The 22,559-nt window shown below is 36.7% G+C and overlaps 1 protein-coding gene across 1 annotated transcript in view; it reads left to right on the top strand.

Annotated features, from left to right (window-relative positions):
- The window catches only part of LOC142243644 (pituitary adenylate cyclase-activating polypeptide type I receptor-like), a 275,726-nt gene extending 256,064 nt beyond the window's left edge, over positions 1-19,662 (top strand). The window contains 3 exon segments of the mRNA XM_075315754.1: positions 15,359-15,488; positions 17,479-17,520; positions 18,995-19,662. Of these exon segments, the coding sequence (XP_075171869.1) occupies positions 15,359-15,488; positions 17,479-17,520; positions 18,995-19,183 (361 nt within the window). The 3' untranslated portion in view covers positions 19,184-19,662.
- Positions 19,663-22,559: the final 2,897 nt, after the last annotated feature.

Here is a 22,559-nt window from a genome sequence, read left to right as displayed (position 1 = left end):
AACACAAACCTATATAAAAATCAAAACGTTAAAACCTTATTCTAGAATGTAACTCTTCAGAATAAACCCTTAATAAAGATCCTAACATCTCTATACTAAAGAAATATGTCTAAGAATAAGATATATTCGGTATAAATTCCTTCATTATTTATACTTATGTACTATAACTTATTTATTCTAATAATATACATACATATTATAACCTCGAAGTTAAAACAAAAATTCCTTTTTTTTTTGGAAGCTTCAAAGACTTCTTATCCAAGTACTTGACATCGGCAGCTGCTCAGACAATCAATCATTCATAGACACATCTATGCACACAAGACTGTCATGGTTCTTTAACATATATCCACATAGAAACTGACAGACACAAATCCCTGTTTTTGATTTTCAATTTCTCTATGCGCATCTCAAAACTTCTTGAAGTATACGAATAAATTTATTACATATACTCATGAGAAATAGGTACCTTTGATAGTCACATACTGTACATTTGACCATAGAACAAACATTTAGTATTAGCTTTAGTAATTCAAAAGTCACATGCTCTGGTCACGTGCAAAGAACACCATTCCAAAACAGCAAGCAGTTTTACTTCACTCCAAAACCTTTTTTCATTTATAATAACTCTAAGGAAGATATATATATTCATAAAAGAAACGTTAAAGTAATGGTTCTCTGGCAATTGGTACCTGAGAAAATAATAATTATTATTAATCATGCTTTCGCGATTAACCTTACACAATAAGATATATGTTACCTGATTGAGGACAAGAACAAATGTATAAATAAAAAGTTAATACTTCATCAATCTGCTTTACTGATAAATTCTGAGGGAAATAAAAGAACAAAATTATTATCATATTTATGATAAAAAATGAAACACTTAAAATCAGTTACTTTCTCTTATTATTACATTTTAAATATTATTCATATACAGAGATCAAATTATTAATTTATAACATTAAACTATCATTTAACTAAATGAAAATATGACCTTGATTTACTATCACTACTTTTAATATATATATATATATATATATATATATATATATATATATATATATATATATATATGCATAGATTCACTGTATATGAATAATCATATTTATCAAATAATAAAATTAATTTACCCAGAAATCCACTTTATTTAGCTGAAGACCAAACCTAAATTTTTCTTCAAAGATTCGATCTATTAGATTCATTTTCAACTTGCAGGAATCTCTGAAATTATTTTGTAACTCAAGTTTTTTTCTTAAATGAGAAAGAATGTCTCTCTCTGAAAGACCACCAAGCTGTTGCTGGCTATCAAATTCTAACCCGGGGAGAGAATCTGCACAAGACACCTGTTTCTGTCTTTCAAAGCTTTTACTCATCATTTGTCTGGGACCATCAATATCTGATCCTGTGACCAATCCCTTCACTGGAGACAAGGGAAACAAAGGTTTTTCCTGTGGAAAAAGATTTTTAGATGATAATAATTGGGATGGATTGTATGGTTTGTAACACATATGCAATTTCCTGCGAATTTCATACATTTTGTCACAAAAATATCTGGATCTGGGAGACACTGTTGGCTTTTCACAGAATCTCTCCCTTTTTCGTGTTGGTTTTTCAGAATTAATTAATTTCTGTTTTGATTGACTTTGGTGATTTCTAACAAAATCGATAAATGTCGTACATTCGAATAGGGACTTTTTACTTAATGCCACCGCACAGGCTGCATTATCAAGGAAATTAAATTTCTTGATGAATAAATGGATCATTCCATTCAGTCTGACATTTGGAATGACCGCCCTATACAAACGTTCAAAAACGGACATAAATGAGAACGTACTCTCATTCTGTTCAATTTGTAATTCCTTTAACATCTCATAATCTGGATTCGCTTCATTCCTTGCACAGAAGATGAGATTTTTCAGCCTTATGATATCGTTATCATTTGAACAATCAAATGTCTCATTGTCAGAAGACTTTTTTAATGCCAATTGTCTAAAGAAATGCTGAGGTATCCACATACGGAATAACTGATTCGTCTCACTATTGGTTAAATTTAACTTCTCAACGGAACTTTCAAATATCTCTGAATTTCTGCAAACATGTATTTTAGGATTATATGCGGGAATTAATTTGATATGTCCAATAGACTCTTTCTAAGTTTAATTCCTAACTTAGTCTGTTCTATTTTTAGAAACTGATCGTCGCCATTTTCTCTCTGCACGTCTCCCACTCTGGCTCCTCCCCCTTCTGGCTTCTCTACGTAATTTCCTGCTTCTTTCCCAGTATTCTAAAAGTCACCTTGAATACACAGCACATGTCTGCCGCCATTATCAAGATTCTGATTTGCAAAATTACAGTCTAAATCTGACTTTTCATTTGCAACATTACAGTCAGAATTCACAATATCACTGACTGACATTCCAGGTTCTAAGCAGTCTTTGGATTTCTCTATCACTGACTTTCCTGACAATTCAGGTTGTCTATTTCCACCATTTTTACATTTTTCTACAATTAACTTGTGAAATTCATAGACTAAATGACAGACATTTCTGATTTTCTGTTTCTCTCTATTAAAAGACCTTGCACATTCTATACGTGAATTCTCAAGTTCACACTCGCCATAAAGGCCTACCCATAACTCTTCCACATTAGAAATATCTGAATAAGTGAATTGAAGTTTACTTTGCTTAAGATATGAAGAGATAAAATCCATTTTCTTACCTGAAATGATCAGATGATCTCATGGATGATCCTCTAAGACTTGATTCACCTTGCTCAGCACGTCCAATACTTCTTATGGACTGACTTTATCTTTCTTGCTCAAAAATACGTCAAAAATTAACTTCTGTGGCTTTATAAAGTCTTTAAAGTTCATTTAAAAAAACATTCATGCAACTTGACTTATACGTATTTCCTAGGTTCTGCGTGATTTTTATAAATTGTCGATTCCCTGTCACTTTGCAGGAGGCATATGTCTGTCTGTCCCCCCTTATGCAAAGTGAAGGAAGAAGTACAAAACTGAAAAAAAAAACCACGAATGACTGAGCTCGCCAAAATGTTAAAAATATACTCTTAAATATATTTTTCTTAAAATACGTAAAAGCGCATGAAAGAAAGGACTTCAAAAATGTAAAAAATAAATGTATTTTATCTATTTAAAAATGGTTGCCAGGGTTCAGTTACAGAAAGGAAAAATAATATACTTCATTAGCTTACGGAAAAGAGTTCATTTAGTCCATACTGATCAATAGAAAATCTTCATCCATCTCTCCTTGGATTCTGAATGGCAAGGCAGGGGTGATATACCCTAGGCTGGACAGCATGTGTTCATTTTGCAGCCTGTAAGCATTCTGGCAGTAGGCGACGTGCAGGAGCCGAAGTAGCCCCCTTCATCGTGTGTTATATGACAACTGTTCAGTCCATATAGGGTGTTTCAGTTGAACACAGTTCCATATGACATAATCACTAGAAGCTTCCAGAAGAATATATATATCCTTCCATGTCAGCACTTATGTATATTCAATATGGATATTTTAATATTTATTCCTTATAAGAACTTTATTAATAAACTATGCCCTCCAACATAAACAGAACTGTGAACATAAATGTCCTACTATAAAATGTTTGATAACTAGATGTATTAATTTTAATGTTTTTACAGGGGCACTGTTGTGTCTGTCTCTGTTATGGAGGCACTGTTGTGGCTGTCTCTGGTATGGAGGCACTGTTGTGGCTGTCTCTGTTATGGAGGCACTGTTGTGGCTGTCTCTGGTATGGAGGCACTGTTGTGGCTGTGTCTGGTATGGGGGCACTGTTGTGTCTGTCTCTGTTATGGAGGCATTGTTGTGGCTGTCTCTGGTATGGAGGCACTGTTGTGGCTGTCTCTGGTATGGAGGCACTGTTGTGGCTGTCTCTAGTATGGAGGCACTGTTGTGGCTGTCTCTGGTATGGAGGCACTGTTGTGGCTGTGTCTGGTATGGGGGCACTGTTGTGTCTGTCTCTGTTATGGAGGCACTGTTGTGGCTGTCTCTGGTATGGAGGCACTGTTGTGGCTGTCTCTGGTATGGAGGCACTGTTGTGGCTGTCTCTAGTATGGAGGCACTGTTGTGGCTGTCTCTGGTATGGAGGCACTGTTGTGGTTGTCTCTGGTATGGAGGAACTGTTGTGGCTGTCTCTGGTATGGAGGCACTGTTGTGGATGTCTCTGGTATGGGGGCACTGTTGTGGCTGTCTCTGGTATGGAGGCACTGTTGTGGCTGTCTCTGGTATGGAGGCACTGTTGTGGCTGTCTCTGGTATGGAGGCACTGTTGTGGCTGTCTCTGGTATGGAGGCACTGTTGTGGCTGTCTCTGGTATGGAGGCACTGTTGTGGCTGTCTCTGGTATGGAGGCACTGTTGTGGCTGTCTCTGGTATGGAGGCACTGTTGTGGCTGTCTCTGGTATGGGGGCACTGTTGTGGCTGTCTCTGGTATGGGGGCACTGTTGTGGCTGTCTCTGGTATTGAGGCACTGTTGTGGCTGTCTCTGGTATGGAGGCACTGTTGTGGCTGTCTCTGGTATGGAGGCACTGTTGTGGCTGTCTCTGGTATGGGGGCACTGTTGTGGCTGTCTCTGGTATGGGGGCACTGTTGTTGCTGTCTCTGGTATGGAGGCACTGTTGTGTCTGTCTCTGTTATGGAGGCACTGTTGTGGCTGTCTCTGGTATGGAGGCACTATTGTGGCTGTCTCTGGTATGGGGGCACTGTTGTGGCTGTCTCTGGTATGGAGGCACTGTTGTTGCTGTCTCTGGTATGGAGGCACTGTTGTTGCTGTCTCTGGTATGGAGGCACTGTTGTGGCTGTCTCTGGTATGGGGGCACTGTTGTGGCTGTCTCTGGTATGGGGGCACTGTTGTGGCTGTCTCTGGTATGGAGGCACTGTTGTGGCTGTCTCTGGTATGGAGGCACTGTTGTGGCTGTCTCTGGTATGGAGGCACTGTTGTGGCTGTCTCTGGTATGGAGGCACTGTTGTGGCTGTCTCTGGTATGGAGGCACTGTTGTGGCTGTCTCTGGTATGGAGGCACTGTTGTGGCTGTCTCTGGTATGGAGGCACTGTTGTGGCTGTCTCTGGTATGGAGGCACTGTTGTGGCTGTCTCTGGTATGGGGGCACTGTTGTGGCTGTCTCTGGTATGGGGGCACTGTTGTGGCTGTCTCTGGTATGGAGGCACTGTTGTGGCTGTCTCTGGTATGGAGGCACTGTTGTGGCTGTCTCTGGTATGGAGGCAATATGAAGTATCAGCTATTTGAATAACAGCCATACAATATCCGTTTTCTGTTTTCCTCCGTCCTCGGCAGCGTCTCCTCCTCAGTATTCAGCTCCTGCCTCGTCCTTTCATCTGAAATGTCAGAAATCCAAACAAGAAAATGTCAGTGACCCGGTGACTCGTGCGACTGTCACCTCAAAAGTGGATCGTGTCTCTGTGTTTTGCATTCAGTACATTAGCGGAATACATTTGTCAATTAGTAATGTATGTAGATAAAAAAGAAACTATCCGACTCCACGGATAACAGGATGACAACCAGAACAGTATAATAACAAGCGCTGCCACTGATACACTGTGTGTATATCAAATCACCAACATACAGTAATACTGTGTCCAATCCATATATCATAACAAGTTACATAATACTGCCCCCTATGTACAAGAATATAACTACTATAATACTGCCCCTATGTACAAGAATATAACTACTATAATACTGCCCCTATGTACAAGAATATATCTACTATAATACTGCTCCCTATGTACAAGAATATAACTACTATAATACTGCTCCTATGTACAAGAATACAACTACTATAATACTGCCCCTATGTACAAGAATATAACTACTATAATACTGCCCCCTATGTACAAGAATATATCTACTATAATACTGCCCCCTATGTACAAGAATACAACTACTATAATACTGCCCCTATGTACAAGAATATAACTACTATAATACTGCCCCCTATGTACAAGAATATATCTACTATAATACTGCCCCCTAAGTACAAGAATACAACTACTATAATACTGCTCCTATGTACAAGAATACAACTACTATAATACTGCCCCTATGTACAAGAATATATCTACTATAATACTGCCCCCTATGTACAAGAATACAGCTACTATAATACTGCCCCTATGTACAAGAATATAACTACTATAATACTTCTCCTATGTACAAGAATATAACTACTATAATACTGCAACTATGTACAAGAATACAACTACTATAATATTGCCCCTATGTACAAGAATATAACTACTATAATACTGCCCCCTATGTACAAGAATATAACTACTATAATACTGCCCCCTATGTACAAGAATATAACTACTATAATACTGCTCCTATGTACAAGAATATAACTACTATAATACTGCCCCTATGTACAAGAATATAACTACTATAATACTGCTCCTATGTACAGGAATATAACTACTATAATACTGCTTCTATGTACAAGAATATAACTACTATAATACTGCCCCCTATGTACAAGAATATAACTACTATAATACTGCTCCTATGTACAAGAATATAACTACTATAATACTGCTCCTATGTACAAGAATATAACTACTATAATACTGCCCCTATGTACAAGAATATAACTACTATAATACTGCCTCTATGTACAAGAATATAACTACTATAATACTGCTCCTATGTACAAGAATATAACTACTATAATACTGCCCCCTATGTACAAGAATATAACTACTATAATACTGCCCCTATGTACAAGAATATAACTACTATAATACTGCTCCTATGTACAAGAATATAACTACTATAATACTGCTTCTATGTACAAGAATATAACTACTATAATACTGCCCCCTATGTACAAGAATATAACTACTATAATACTGCCTCTATGTACAAGAATATAACTACTATAATACTGCTCCTATGTACAAGAATATAACTACTATAATACTGCTCCTATGTACAAGAATATAACTACTATAATACTGCCCACTATGTACAAGAATATAACTACTATAATACAAGAATATAGCTACTATAATACTGCTCCTATGTACAAGAATATAACTACTATAATACTGCCCCCTATATACAAGAATATAACTACTATAATACAAGAATATAACTACTATAATACTTCCCCTATGTACAAGAGAATATAACTACTATAATACTGCCCCTATGTACAACAATATAATTACTATAATACTGCCCCTATGTACAAGAATATAACTACTATAATACTGCCCCTATGTACAAGAATATAACTACTATAATACAAGAATATAACTACTATAATACTTCCCCTATGTACAAGAGAATATAACTACTATAATACTGCCCCTATGTACAACAATATAATTACTATAATACTGCCCCTATGTACAACAATATAATTACTATAATACTGCCTCTATGTACAAGAATATAACTACTATAATACTGCTCCTATGTACAAGAATATAACTACTATAATACTGCTCCTATGTACAAGAATATAACTACTATAATACTGCCCCTATGTACAAGAATATAACTACTATAATACTGCCCCTATGTACAAGAATATAACTACTAGAATACTGCCCCCTATGTACAGGAATATAACTACTATAATACTGCCCCCCTATGTACAGGAATATAACTACTATAATACTGCCCCCTATGTACAAGAATATAACTACTATAATACTGCTCCTATGTACAAGAATATAACTACTATAATACTGCCCCCTATGTACAGGAATAGATCTACTATAATACTGCCCCCCTATGTACAGGAATATAACTACTATAATACTTCCTCTATGTACAAGAATATAACTACTATAATACTGCTCCTATGTACAAGAATATAACTACTATAATACTGCCCCTATGTACAAGAATATAACTACTATAATACTGCCCCCTATGTACAAGAATATAACTGCTATAATACTGCCTCCTATGTACAAGAATATAACTACTATAATACTGCTCTCTATGTACAGGAATATAACTACTATAATACTGCCCCCTATGTACAAGAATATAACTACTATAATACTGCTCTCTATGTACAGGAATATAACTACTATAATACTGCTCCTATGTACAGGAATATAACTACTATAATACTGCCCCTATGTACAAGAATATAACTACTATAATACAAGAATATAACTACTATAATACTGCTCTCTATGTACAGGAATATAACTACTATAATACTGCCCCCTATGTACAGGAATATATCTACTATAATACTGCCCCCCTATGTACAAGAATATAACTACTATAATACTGCCGCTATGTACAAGAATATAACTACTATAATACTGCTCTCTATGTACAGGAATATAACTACTATAATACTGCCCCCTATGTACAGGAATAGATCTACTATAATACTGCCCCCCTATGTACAAGAATATAACTACTATAATACTGCCTCTATGTACAAGAATATAACTACTATAATACTGCTCCTATGTACAAGAATATAACTACTATAATACTGCTCCTATGTACAAGAATATAACTACTATAATACTGCCCCTATGTACAGGAATATAACTACTATAATACTGCCCCTATGTACAAGAATATAACTACTATAATACAAGAATATAACTACTATAATACTGCCCCTATGTACAAGAATATAACTACTATAATACTGCCCCTATGTACAAGAATATAACTACTAGAATACTGCCCCCCTATGTACAAGAATAGAACTACTATAATACTGCCCCCTATGTACAGGAATATAACTACTATAATACTGCTCCTATGTACAAGAATATAACTACTATAATACTGCCCCTATGTACAGGAATATAACTACTATAATACTGCCCCTATGTACAAGAATATAACTACTATAATACAAGAATATAACTACTATAATACTGCCCCTATGTACAGGAATATAACTACTATAATACTTCCTCTATGTACAAGAATATAACTACTATAATACTGCTCCTATGTACAAGAATATAACTACTATTATACTGCCCCTATGTACAAGAATATAACTACTATAATACTGCCCCCTATGTACAAGAATATAACTGCTATAATACTGCCTCCTATGTACAAGAATATAACTACTATAATACTGTTCTCTATGTACAGGAATATAACTACTATAATACTGCCCCCTATGTACAAGAATATAACTACTATAATACTGCTCTCTATGTACAGGAATATAACTACTATAATACTGCTCCTATGTACAGGAATATAACTACTATAATACTGCCCCTATGTACAAGAATATAACTACTATAATACTGCCCCCTATGTACAAGAATATAACTACTATAATACTGCTCCTATGTACAGGAATATAACTACTATAATTCTGCCCCCTATGTACAGGAATAGATCTACTATAATACTGCCCCCCTATGTACAAGAATATAACTACTATAATACTGCCGCTATGTACAAGAATATAACTACTATAATACTGCTCTCTATGTACAGGAATATAACTACTATAATACTGCCCCCTATGTACAGGAATAGATCTACTATAATACTGCCCCCTATGTACAAGAATATAACTACTATAATACTGCCTCTATGTACAAGAATATAACTGCTATAATACTGCTCCTATGTACAAGAATATAACTACTATAATACTGCTCCTATGTACAAGAATATAACTACTATAATACTGCCCCTATGTACAAGAATATAACTACTATAATACTGCCCCTATGTACAAGAATATAACTACTATAATACAAGAATATAACTACTATAATATTGCCCCTATGTACAAGAATATAACTACTATAATACTGCCCCTATGTACAAGAATATAACTACTAGAATACTGCCCCCTATGTACAGGAATATAACTACTATAATACTGCCCCCCTATGTACAGGAATATAACTACTATAATACTTCCTCTATGTACAAGAATATAACTACTATAATACTGCTCCTATGCACAAGAATATAACTACTATAATACTGCCCCTATGTACAAGAATATAACTACTATAATACTGCCCCCTATGTACAAGAATATAACTGCTATAATACTGCCTCCTATGTACAAGAATATAACTACTATAATACTGCTCTCTATGTACAGGAATATAACTACTATAATACTGCCCCCTATGTACAAGAATATAACTACTATAATACTGCCCCTATGTACAAGAATATAACTACTATAATACTGCCCCCTATGTACAAGAATATAACTGCTATAATACTGCCTCCTATGTACAAGAATATAACTACTATAATACTGCTCTCTATGTACAGGAATATAACTACTATAATACTGCCCCCTATGTACAAGAATATAACTACTATAATACTGCTCTCTATGTACAGGAATATAACTACTATAATACTGCCCCTATGTACAAGAATATAACTACTATAATACTGCCCCCTATGTACAAGAATATAACTACTATAATACTGCTCTCTATGTACAGGAATATAACTACTATAATACTGCCCCCTATGTACAGGAATAGATCTACTATTATACTGCCCCCTATGTACAAGAATATAACTACTATATTACTGCCCCTATGTACAAGAATATAACTACTAGAATACTGCCCCCTATGTACAGGAATATAACTACTATAATACTGCCCCCCTATGTACAGGAATATAACTACTATAATACTGCCCCCTATGTACAAGAATATAACTACTATAATACTGCTCCTATGTACAAGAATATAACTACTATAATACTGCTCCTATGTACAAGAATATAACTACTATAATACTGCCCCTATGTACAAGAATATAACTACTATAATACTGCCCCTATGTACAAGAATATAACTACTATAATACTGCCCCTATGTACAAGAATATAACTACTAGAATACTGCCCCTATGTACAAGAATATAACTACTAGAATACTGCCCCCTATGTAGAAGAATATAACTACTATAATACTGCCCCCCTATGTACAGGAATATAACTACTATAATACTGCCCCCTATGTAGAAGAATATAACTACTATAATACTGCTCCTATGTACAAGAATATAACTACTATAATACTGCCCCCTATGTACAGGAATATAACTACTATAATACTGCCCCCCTATGTACAGGAATATAACTACTATAATACTGCCCCCTATGTAGAAGAATATAACTACTATAATACTGCTCCTATGTACAAGAATATAACTACTATAATACTGCCCCCTATGTACAGGAATAGATGTACTATAATACTGCCCCCCTATGTACAGGAATATATCTACTATAATACTTCCTCTATGTATAAGAATATAACTACTATAATACTGCTCCTATGTACAAGAATATAACTACTATAATACTGCCCCCTATGTACAAGAATATAACTACTATAATACTGCTCTCTATGTACAGGAATATAACTACTATAATACTGCCCCCTATGTACAGGAATAGATCTACTATAATACTGCCCCCTATGTACAAGAATATAACTACTATATTACTGCCCCTATGTACAAGAATATAACTACTATAATACTGCCCCTATGTACAAGAATATAACTACTATAATACTGCCCCTATGTATAAGAATATAACTACTATAATACTGCCCCTATGTACAAGAATATAACTACTATAATACTGCCCCTATGTACAAGAATATAACTACTATAATACTGCCCCTGTGTACAAGAATATAACTACTATAATACTGCCCCCTATGTACAAGAATATAACTACTATAATACTGCCCCTGTGTACAAGATTATAACTACTATAATACTGCCCCCTATGTACAAGAATATAACTACTATAATACTGCCCCTATGTACAAGAATATAACTACTATAATACGTCTTGTAGTAAATTACCGTATGTTTCTTGTGACCATGTTCTGACTCCATTCCTTATGGTTATTTTGTGTTTGTCTCCTGTGTGTTTTCTTGTGCGGTGTCTTGTGCGGTGTCTTGTGCGGTGTCTTGTGCGGTGGCTTGTGCGGTGGCTTGTGCGGTGGCTTGTGCTGTGTCGGTCTGGTGAGGCTTGTACTATCTGATATGTTGATTTTGTCATGTCCATCAGCTGCTTTCAGAAATGCTTCTGTAACAATAAGAGGGCTAACCAGTACTCATTCAAGATGTCTGAGCTCTCCATCGTTACCCTGTAAGTGTGCTCTCTGTACCATTCAGTGCCTGTTCTGCATGGTGACGTGTGTGTGTGTCCCACTTTGTCAGTCTGCACGTCGTGTTCGTGTTTTGTTACTATTGAACCCTTTATACATTTACTGAGAAGTTTCTAAATTTTCCAAATATGTAAATCCTGGTAAGGTTTCCTTAAATTGTTCTGGGCCCCATTGATTTATATTGTTGCAATACCAGCCTCAGCCAGAAGAGGGGCGCTGTTTATAAAACGTTATAATCACAAATGCCCTGCGTACTGATCCTGAGTTGCATCCTATATTATACTGCAGAGCTACACTCACTATTCTGCTGGTGCAGTCACTGTGTACATACATTACTGATCCTGAGTTACCTCCTGTATTATACTCCAGAGCCGCACTCAAAATTCTGCTGGTGCAATCACTGTGTACATACATTACTGATCCTGAATTACCTCCTGTTTTATACTCCAGAGCTGCACTCACTATTCTTCTGGTGCAGTCACTGTATACATACATTACATTACTGATCCTGAGTTGCATCCTATATTATACTGCAGAGCTACACTCACTATTCTGCTGGTGCAGTCACTGTGTACATACATTACATTACTGATCCTGAGTTACCTCCTGTATTATACTCCAGAGCTGCACTCACTATTCTGCTGGTGCAGTCACTGTGTACATACATTACATTACTGATCCTGAGTTACCTCCTGTATTATACTCCAGAGCTGCACTCACTATTCTGCTGGTGCAGGCACTGTGTACATACATTACTGATCCTGAGTTACCTCCTGTATTATACTCCAGAGCTGCACTCACTATTCTGCTGGTGCAGTCACTGTGTACATACATTACATTAATGATCCGCGTGTTATAGTGCTTTATCTTCTGTAGTGTATCAGTGCTGTCAGTGATTGAGGTCACGACATTTGATAAATGGATTTAAGATATCTGCTCTAAAACGTTACATTTTGTCTAATCTATTATTGGATATTATGTATTCTTCACTTTAGCGATAAGATCTTGGCAGTTGCACTAATCCTGTGTTACCACTAGATGGCAATAGAACAACAAATGAAGTCATCAGTATTAGGGTTCGCTCTCATCTGCTGATATAAAATGTCACAGATTTTCATCCAGATAAGTTTGAGGAGTGAAGTCTGTTTGATATTTCATGTCATGCGAGTGTGCGATTATGCAATGCACTTTTTTATGCAATGCACTTTTTTATGCAATGCGCATTTTTTCTCTGCAACTTTTATTCCACAATCATTTACAGGACCATCTATAGAGTTCTATGCCACAGAATTATAAAGTATCCGTAAAATCGGGCGACATAAGTATGGCCCATGTGCCGTGCATTTTTTCTCTCACACCCATAGACTTGCATTGGCTAGGCTCCACCGATATACGCGGCCATACGCAGCATGCTGGGTGTTGTTTCTCATCCAGATTCCAGCTATTGGAAATCTCGCAGATCAGCGCTGACTCATTGATAAAATTGCACTGCACTCAGACCAATGTTTATTTTTATCATATTGCACTCAGCGTATTTATACACAGATGTGAGCAAACCCTTGGAATCAACTTATTGATGGGCAGGGTCAGCAGAGTCATCTTATCATTTGTGGGCAGGGTCAGCAGAGTCATCTTATCATTTATGGGCAGGGTCAGCAAAGTCATCTTATCATTTATGGGCAGGGTCAGCGGAGTCATCTTATCATTTATGGGCAGGGTCAGCAGAGTCATCTTATTTATGGGCAGGGTCAGCAAAGTCATCTTATCATTTATGGGCAGGGTCAGCGGAGTCATCTTATCATTTATGGGCAGGGTCAGCAAAGTCATCTTATCATTTATGGGCAGGGTCAGCGGAGTCATCTTATCATTTATGGGCAGGGTCAGCAGAGTCATCTTATTTATGGGCAGGGTCAGCAAAGTCATCTTATTATTTATGGGCAGGGTCAGCGGAGTCATCTTTTTTATGGTCAGGGTCAACAGTCATCTTATCATTTATTGGGTAGAGTTAGCAAAGGCATCTAATGATTTATAGGCAGGGTCAGCAGAGTCATGTTACCATTTATGGGCAGGGTCAGCAGAGTCATCTTATATACTGTATGGGCAGGGTCAACAGTCATCTTATCATTTATGGGTACAGTTAGCAAAGGCATCAAATAATTTATAGGCAAGGTCAGCAGACTTATCTTATCAATTATGGGCAGGATCAAAGAGTCATCTTATCATATACTGTATGGGCAGAGTCAGCAGAGTCATCTTATCATTTATGGGCAGGGTCAGCAGAGTCATCTTATTTTTTAAGGGCAGGGTCAGCAGAGTCATTTTATCATACATGGGCAGGATCAGCAGAGTGATCTTATCATTTATGGACGGGTCAGCAGAGTCATTCTATCATTTATGGGATGGGTTCACCAGAGTCATCTTATCATTTATGGATGGGGTCAGCAGAGTCATCTTATCATTTATGGATGGGGTCAGCAGAGTCATCTTATCGTTTATGGATGGGGTCAGCAGAATCATCTTATTTATGGATGGGGTCAGCAAAGTCATCTTATCATTTATGGATGGGGTCAGCAGAGTCATCTGATCATTTATGGATGGGGTCAGCAGAGTCATCTGATCATTTATGGATGGGGTCAGCAGAGTCATCTGATCATTTATGGGCAGGGTCAGCAGAGTCATCTTATTTATGGATAGGTCAGCAGAGTCATCATTTATGGATGGGGTCAGCAGAGTCATCTGATCATTTATGGGCAGGGTCAGCAGAGTCATCTGATCATTTATGGGCAGGGTCAGCAGTCATCTTATTTATGGATAGGTCAGCAGAGTCATCATTTATGGATGGGGTCAGCAGAGTCATCTTATCATTTATGAATGGGGTCAGCAGTCATCTTATTTATGGGCAGGGTCAGCTGGGTCATCTTGTCCTTTATGAGCAGGGTCAGCTGGGTCATCTTGTCCTTTAAGGGCAGGGTCAGCAGAGTCATCTCTTTATCACTTGAGGATGGGGGATTTTATTATAGAGGAGACTTCCATTGCACAAATTAATTTGTCTGCAGCACTGTCTATAAAGTAAATGAGTGTCTCACATATAGCGCCCCTAGGGTAGTCTTACAAGAAGTAAAGATATAAAAAGCTACAAAGTATTTCCTCACATGACTTTATATCCTTTGCAGGAGGCTGGCCCGCTCGACTCTCCTGCTGATCCCGCTTTTCGGAATACACTACACCGTCTTTGCCTTTTCGCCTGAGAACGTCAGTAAGAGGGAAAGGCTCGTGTTTGAGTTGGGACTGGGATCTTTCCAGGTGAATATGAGCATGATAAACAAAAAAGCTAAAAACTGTCCTTCCTGTAACCTTGAAATTGCCCCTTGCTACAATCTAGTCATGTATCATTAAATACAGCTTTAGTTTCTACCAAATCTTTACATCTGGTATCGATAGTTAAGCTTTTACCATCTGAGTCACCGAACTACAAGAGAATGAGGGTCCAAACCTCTGCGATTTCATCACTTACAGACAGGCCGGTACAAGGTAACTTGTTGTCACTATGCAAATGAAGCCAGGGGCCTTTTGATTTCAATTAAGGTATCCAGCATTTGGCGCATTCCGAATGGAAAGTTAACAGAACCCATTAAAGATAAAGGGATTCGTGTGATGCGACAAATACAGTTTACTATATAGATAGTGACTCTGGTGATGTACTAATGTTCTAATGGTAGTTCTGGTGCTGTATTCATGTACTATTGATGGCTCTAGTGATGTATTCATCACTAAAACAAACATCATTACATGAATATGAAACTAAATTCATCAAGCGTGCATAAATAGAATACCAGAGCCATCAACAGTACATAATTACAGCACTAGAACCATAATCACTAAATAAATAGGTCACTAGAATCACAATCAGTGCATGAATACAACACCAGAACTCCCAGCAGTAAATGAATATGGCACCAGAACCACTATCAGTAAGTTAGTGTATCACCAGAACCGCCATCAGTACATGAATACATCACTAGAACCACTATCAGTAAATTAATGCATCATCAAAACCTCCATCAGTACATGCATGCATAAGCAGAACTATAATCAGTACATGTATTCATGAACTAATGGTGGTGCTGGTGACAGATACATGTACTGGTTACTGATATAGTTCTGGTGATGTATTCATGTACTAATACTGGTTCTGGTGACATACATCACCAGAACCACCATCAGTACATGACTATATCACCAAGTTTAACACAGCAATCAATTATGTCAGGCCCATACAGATATGTATCTCATGAACCTACAGCTATAAGTATTGATGAGAAAGAGTCAGAATCATCAAGTAAACATTTACAACCAGGTACCTTATTGGTGACATCTTCTCTGATTGAATAATTTCTTTTCATCGCCATCTTCTCCAGTCTCCATTAGTACATGAATGCATCACTAGAACCACTATCAGTAAATTAATGCATCACCAGAACCTCTATCAGTACATGCATGCATAAGCAGAACTATAATCAGTTAATGTATTCATGTACTAATGGTGGTTCTGGTGACAAATACATGTACTGATTATAGTTCTGGTGATGCATTAATGTACTAATGCTGATTCTGGTGACATATACATCACCAGAACCACCATCAGTACATGACTACATCACTAAGCTTAACACAGCAATCAATTATGTCAAGTCAGGCCCATACACATTTGTATCTCATGAACCTACAACTTCCAGTATGTCCTTAACAATGGTATGGACATACTGGGAGATGTTATAAGTATTGATAAGAAAGAGTTAGTATCATCAAGTAAACATTTACATCCAGGTACCTTACTGGTGACATCTTCTCTGATTGAGTCGTTTCTTTTCATCACCATCTTGTCCAGACTCCATGATGACTTTTCACATCCACAGCCCGTCTCTGCAGACCTTTATCTTCTCTGCCTCAGCTCTTCTGGAGCACATCCCCACACAAAGCAAAACAAAAGCAAATTTTCATTTTTATTCACACTGAACGAAAAATAATAATAGAATCTAAAAAAATCTTGACAGAATTATTGTTTTTTTTTCCAATCCTATTTTTCCTTTCCACGGTGCCATTAAAAATTCTGATTTTATTTTTTTTTAATATGCCTTATATGGTAAAATTAAAGAAAGTTGGGGCTTTTGTAAAGATAGAATAAAAAAAAAAGCAAAAAATATATGGCCATGGTGGGAAAGGGTTAAACAGAAGTAGATTGTTTTGATAAAATATTACATTACATCTTTTTCTATGTCTTTGGCACTTTTAGGGCTTTGTTGTCGCCATCCTCTATTGCTTCCTGAATGGAGAGGTAAGATCCAGTTTATTTTCCACTTTGTCTCATTTTGGCAAAATCCAGAAGAAAGAGCAGAACAGATGTAATCACTAGTCCTGAGCGAGCGTGGCACTTGATCGAGCATTGGGGTGCTAGGGTACTCGTAGAGCTCGGCCGAGTATTGAGGGTTGTCTGATATTTTTTCCGTGAAACAATGACCACCCCGCACAGGCTCGCTTCACTGAATACTGTGTGCCGGTACCCCAGGGGGAGCCATTCGCAGTCTCTGAATGGCTCTCACTGGGGATAACACAACGTTCTTGGACATAGTGTGATCCAAAAAAACCACCAAAGGCCGCCCTCCCTCTTTGGCACTACTCGTTACTTGACCAAGCATTGGGGTGTTAGGGTACTCGCTGATTTCGGCCGAGTATTGTGGGAGCTCGGATATTTATTCTGTGAAACAACGACCACAACGCACAGGTTTGCTTCACTGAATGATGTGTGCCGGCACCAAAGGAGGAGAGTCATTTGCAGTCTCTGAATGGCTCTCCTGGGAAATAAAACAACGTTGTTGGACGTAATGTGACCCAAATCCCCCCCCCAAAAGGTCGCCCTCCCGCCAGAAATGCTCTGTTTATGGCTGGCTGTATTTGGGCGAAAAGTCAAGCTGGCCAATCATTGACTTTCCATAATGCTCGTTACTCGTGTCTAGTCCTTCCGAGCTTCTGACCTGCTTAAATCAAGTAACCAGCACTCGAGCATCTTAAGGCTGCTTTACACGCAGCGACATTGCTAGCGATGTCGCTCGTGAAAGCACCCGCCCCCGTCGTTTGTGCGTCAGGCCGTGGCACACAATATCGTTAGTCCCCATCACACGGACTTACCTGCCTAGCGATGTTGCTTTCTAAGGGGGCGGTTCGTGCGACGTCACAGCGACGTCACACAGCAGCTGTCCAATAGAAGCGGAGGGGCGGAGAGCAGCCGAAAGAAAGTGATGCCCACCTCATTGCCGGAGGACGCAGGTAAGGTGTTCGTTCCTGGTATGTCACACGTAGTGATGTGTGCTGCCTCAGGAACGACGAACAACCTGCATCCGGCACCATCAACTATATTTGGGATCAGAACGACGTGTCAACGATCAACGATAAGGTGAGTATTTTTGATCGTGTCACACGCAACGACGTCGCTAACGAAAACAGATGTGCGTCACGAATTCCGTGACCCCGACGACATCTCGCTAGCGATGTCGTTGCGTGTAACGTGGCCTTTAGTGCTCGCCCATCTCTAGTCATCACAACTCATGATAACAGGACGGGTACAGAAATGACTTCCAATATACGTAGAAATAAAGATGAGGTAGATAAGTAGGTAGTAATGGGATAGATACAAAAATGTGAGACATATAGGAAGATAGAGTGATAGATCATTAGATAATGCATATTTACCATCCTGTTCCCTAACAACAAAAGTACATAAAAAAATGACCTTTTAAAGTTTCTCCCTAAAGGTGCAATCAGAAATAAAGAGAAAATGGCGGAGCTGGAAAGTCAACCGGTATTTTGCTGTGGATTTCAAGCACCGTCATCCATCCCTGGCGAGCAGCGGAGTCAACGGGGGGACACAGTTGTCCATTCTGAGCAAGAGCAGCTCGCAGATCCGGATGTCCAGCATAAACGCGGAGAACCTGGCGACATGAGATCAGAAACTGCCTAAACGTTTTCTAACATCGCTCTTTTTTTAGTTTTTATTTTCTTTTTCTTTTTTATTTTTCATTTTACCTTTTTTTAGTGAATGAGAGAAGGGTTTGCGATAAAATAATAGATCATTGTCTCTGGATAGTACAGAAAAAAAAGTAGTCAGAGCTTTTAGATGAGAGGATAGAAAATGGATTTTCAACTTTGTTTACCAGCAATATAACTTCTATACATAAAAGACAATCCATGAAAATTACTTTTTTTTTTATTAAACTTCTCTTTGTTTTTCAAAATGTTCAAAAATTCAAATTCAAATTTCAAATTCAAAAATAAATTCAAGACAAAATTTAAAAATAAAATCCTAAAAATAAAATGTATACATAAAATAGTTAAAAAAAAACAAAAAAAAAAATCAAATTTAAAAATAAATTTTGGAAAAAATTTAAAAATAAAATCCTAAAAATTAGATGCACAAGTAAAATGGTAAAAAATAACAAATAACCTTCAGATTTGAAATTCAAAAATAAATTTAAGACAAAATTCAAAAATAAAATCCTAAAAATAAAAAGTAAAAATAAATTGGTAAAAAAATAACCAACAAAATCAAATTCAAATTTCAAATTCAAAAATAAAATATATAAATAAAATGGTAAAAAAATAATACATTTCAAATTAAAATTTCAAATTCAAACATAAATTCAAGACAAAATTCAAAAATAAATTCCTAAAAATTAAATTTAAAGATGAAATGGTAAAACAAATTACAACAAAATTTATATAATTTGATTTAATATTTGAAAAAAAAAAAAAAAAAAAACCAAACAAACTGTAACCTCACAACTATGTAGTAGAATTTTATTTATTTAAAATTCTGATGTCAAAGGTTACAAAACACTTTTTTGCCTTCAGTTTTGTACAAAACTTCATAAAACATATTGCCAAAAAAATAAAATAAAGACAGAAGAACTCGACTTAATCTGTTAAGTTTAATTATTTAAATGTAAAACTTAATTTCCAATGTATTATGTTTTAAACCGATAATACATATCAGGCAGCTTGATTTTTTTTTATTCTTTATTTTATTTATTTTTTTTTTAAATGAATCAAAAATGTGAATTAACTGATTAAAGATGAATTGTGTCTATAGATTGCACTGGTAATGATGACGGTGGATGCAGGGTGTATCTGCACAAAAAATAAGCAGACAACGCAAAATGTGGATTACCGAATAGTATTATTTTAGTAATATAGCAAAATTTTGCAGGGGTTAAAAGGCAATGTTTCTCATAAACACTGGAAAACAGCATATCATGTGATAGATCACTAACAGTATTAAATTATATTTTTTAAAAAAATAAAAAAAAGTTATATATATGTAATTATTATTACTATTATCAATATTTTGTGACAGTCTTGCATAACTTTGCCTTGTATCCAGATATACATCTGGGACATATTTTCTTAACTCATAGTAATAAGATGTCAATTAACTTTAAAAAACAAAAAAACAACTTTACAATAATGATTAACGAGTCATTTTATTTTAGTGTACAAAAAATAGCAAAAATATTTGAAAGAAAACTGGATATTCTACATTTTTGAATATTTTTTTTATTAAAAAAAAGCCGATGTATTCATAAAACACAATAAGGGAAAAGGTGCAGAAAATCTGTACTTGTGGCTTCATAGAATGTAACGATCATTTTGAAGGGGCGACTGATGAAAATCAGAAGGCAAATCAGAATGTATATATACCGTATATAATGCAGAATGTGTATATAAAATGCAGATATGTGTTTACATTATACAAAGCAACTTTTTTTTTTTCAAAAACATTGGACTGTGATGTTAGTTGTGCCATAGTTCTCTCTGAGCCATTCTGAAAAAAGAACAATTCATAGTTTAGTTTTGCCATGCAAAGACGTTTTCATATTCCGTTCATATAATAGAATCCTGAAAAATGTGGACCTTTCGAAAGAAAATTTGTCAACGCCAATAGATTGGTGTAGTAGACCAATATGTGAGGGTCTCCATGTGTACTACTGTAGACTTTTTCTCTTTGAATGGAACAATCCCACAGAAGAGAAAAAATATCTGAAGAGATTTAGAAGAAATGTGCCACAACCTCTTGTCTGTAGACCTCCAACATTTACGAGCCCTCATGGCTGAGCACACCAGGAATCGAGGACTCAACATTTTCCACTGTTGACTTTAATCCATGAATGGAAGACTCCAACACATAATAAAACATTTCTGGACCAATCAAAAGGAAATGTGCTTCAACCTCTAGTCTGTAGACATCCAACACCTACGAGGCCCTCATGGCTGAGTATACCAGGACTCAAGGACAAAACATTTTCCACTGTTGACTTTTCTCCATGCATGGGAGAATCCAATGCATTGAAAAATATCTGGACAAATCAAAAGAAAATATGCCACAACCTCTTTTCTGTAGACCTCCAACACCTACGAGGCCCTCATGGCCTAGTACATCAGGACTTGAAGACTCAGCATTTTCCACTGTTGACTTTTTTCCATGGATGGAACAATACAACATGAGTGTGAAAATAACTGAACGTTTCAAGAGGAAATTTTTGCACTGGATGTTGTTTCTAGTTCTTCAACATCAATAGATTTCACATTGAGGCCTTCAACGGTCAACTAAACCAATATCTGAGATCAACGCATCTACCACTGTTGTATTTTCTCAATGGAAGGTACAATGCAACCCAAGAGGGAAAATATCTGGAGCTTTCCAGAGAAAATATGGCACAAAATGTTTTCGATAATGCCTCAACACCACTAGATTTTACTACAAGGTCCCCATAGCCAAGTTGGCTAAGATTGATGAACTTGACATCTACCACTGTTGACTTTTTGCAATGTATGGAACAATTCAACACCTGTGAGAAAAAATCTAGACATTTCACGAGAAACAAATACCACTGAATCTTGCTGGTAGAACTTCAACACCAACAAATTTTACAATGGGGCCCCCATAGCCAAGTAGATCAATATGTGAGGTCACCAAGTCTACCACTGTTACGTTATCTTTTTCTGATGCAACAGTCTACCAAAGTTGAGAAAAATATGGGGCATATCAAAAGGAAATCCACCATAAAGTTTTGTCTGTAATGCCTGAGCACCATAAGATTATACTATAGTGTCCTCATGGTGAAGTAGACCAAAACCCCTGGCAGCCATATTTACCAATATCAACTCTTCAATGTGGACAATACAACACATGGGAGAAAATATGTGTTACTAAATCTTTCTATCTGACGTAAATTCACCATATTTTACCGCAAAGCTCTCATGAGACCCAAGGCCACAACAAAAATGCCAAATGGGCTGTAAGAAAGGGGACTCCACAATTTA

The sequence above is a fragment of the Anomaloglossus baeobatrachus genome, chromosome 6, assembly GCF_048569485.1.
Source record: "Anomaloglossus baeobatrachus isolate aAnoBae1 chromosome 6, aAnoBae1.hap1, whole genome shotgun sequence".
NCBI classification, from domain to species: domain Eukaryota; kingdom Metazoa; phylum Chordata; class Amphibia; order Anura; family Aromobatidae; genus Anomaloglossus; species Anomaloglossus baeobatrachus.
Note: the sequence above shows the minus strand (reverse complement) of the source record. Positions and strands in the feature narration are given on the sequence as shown.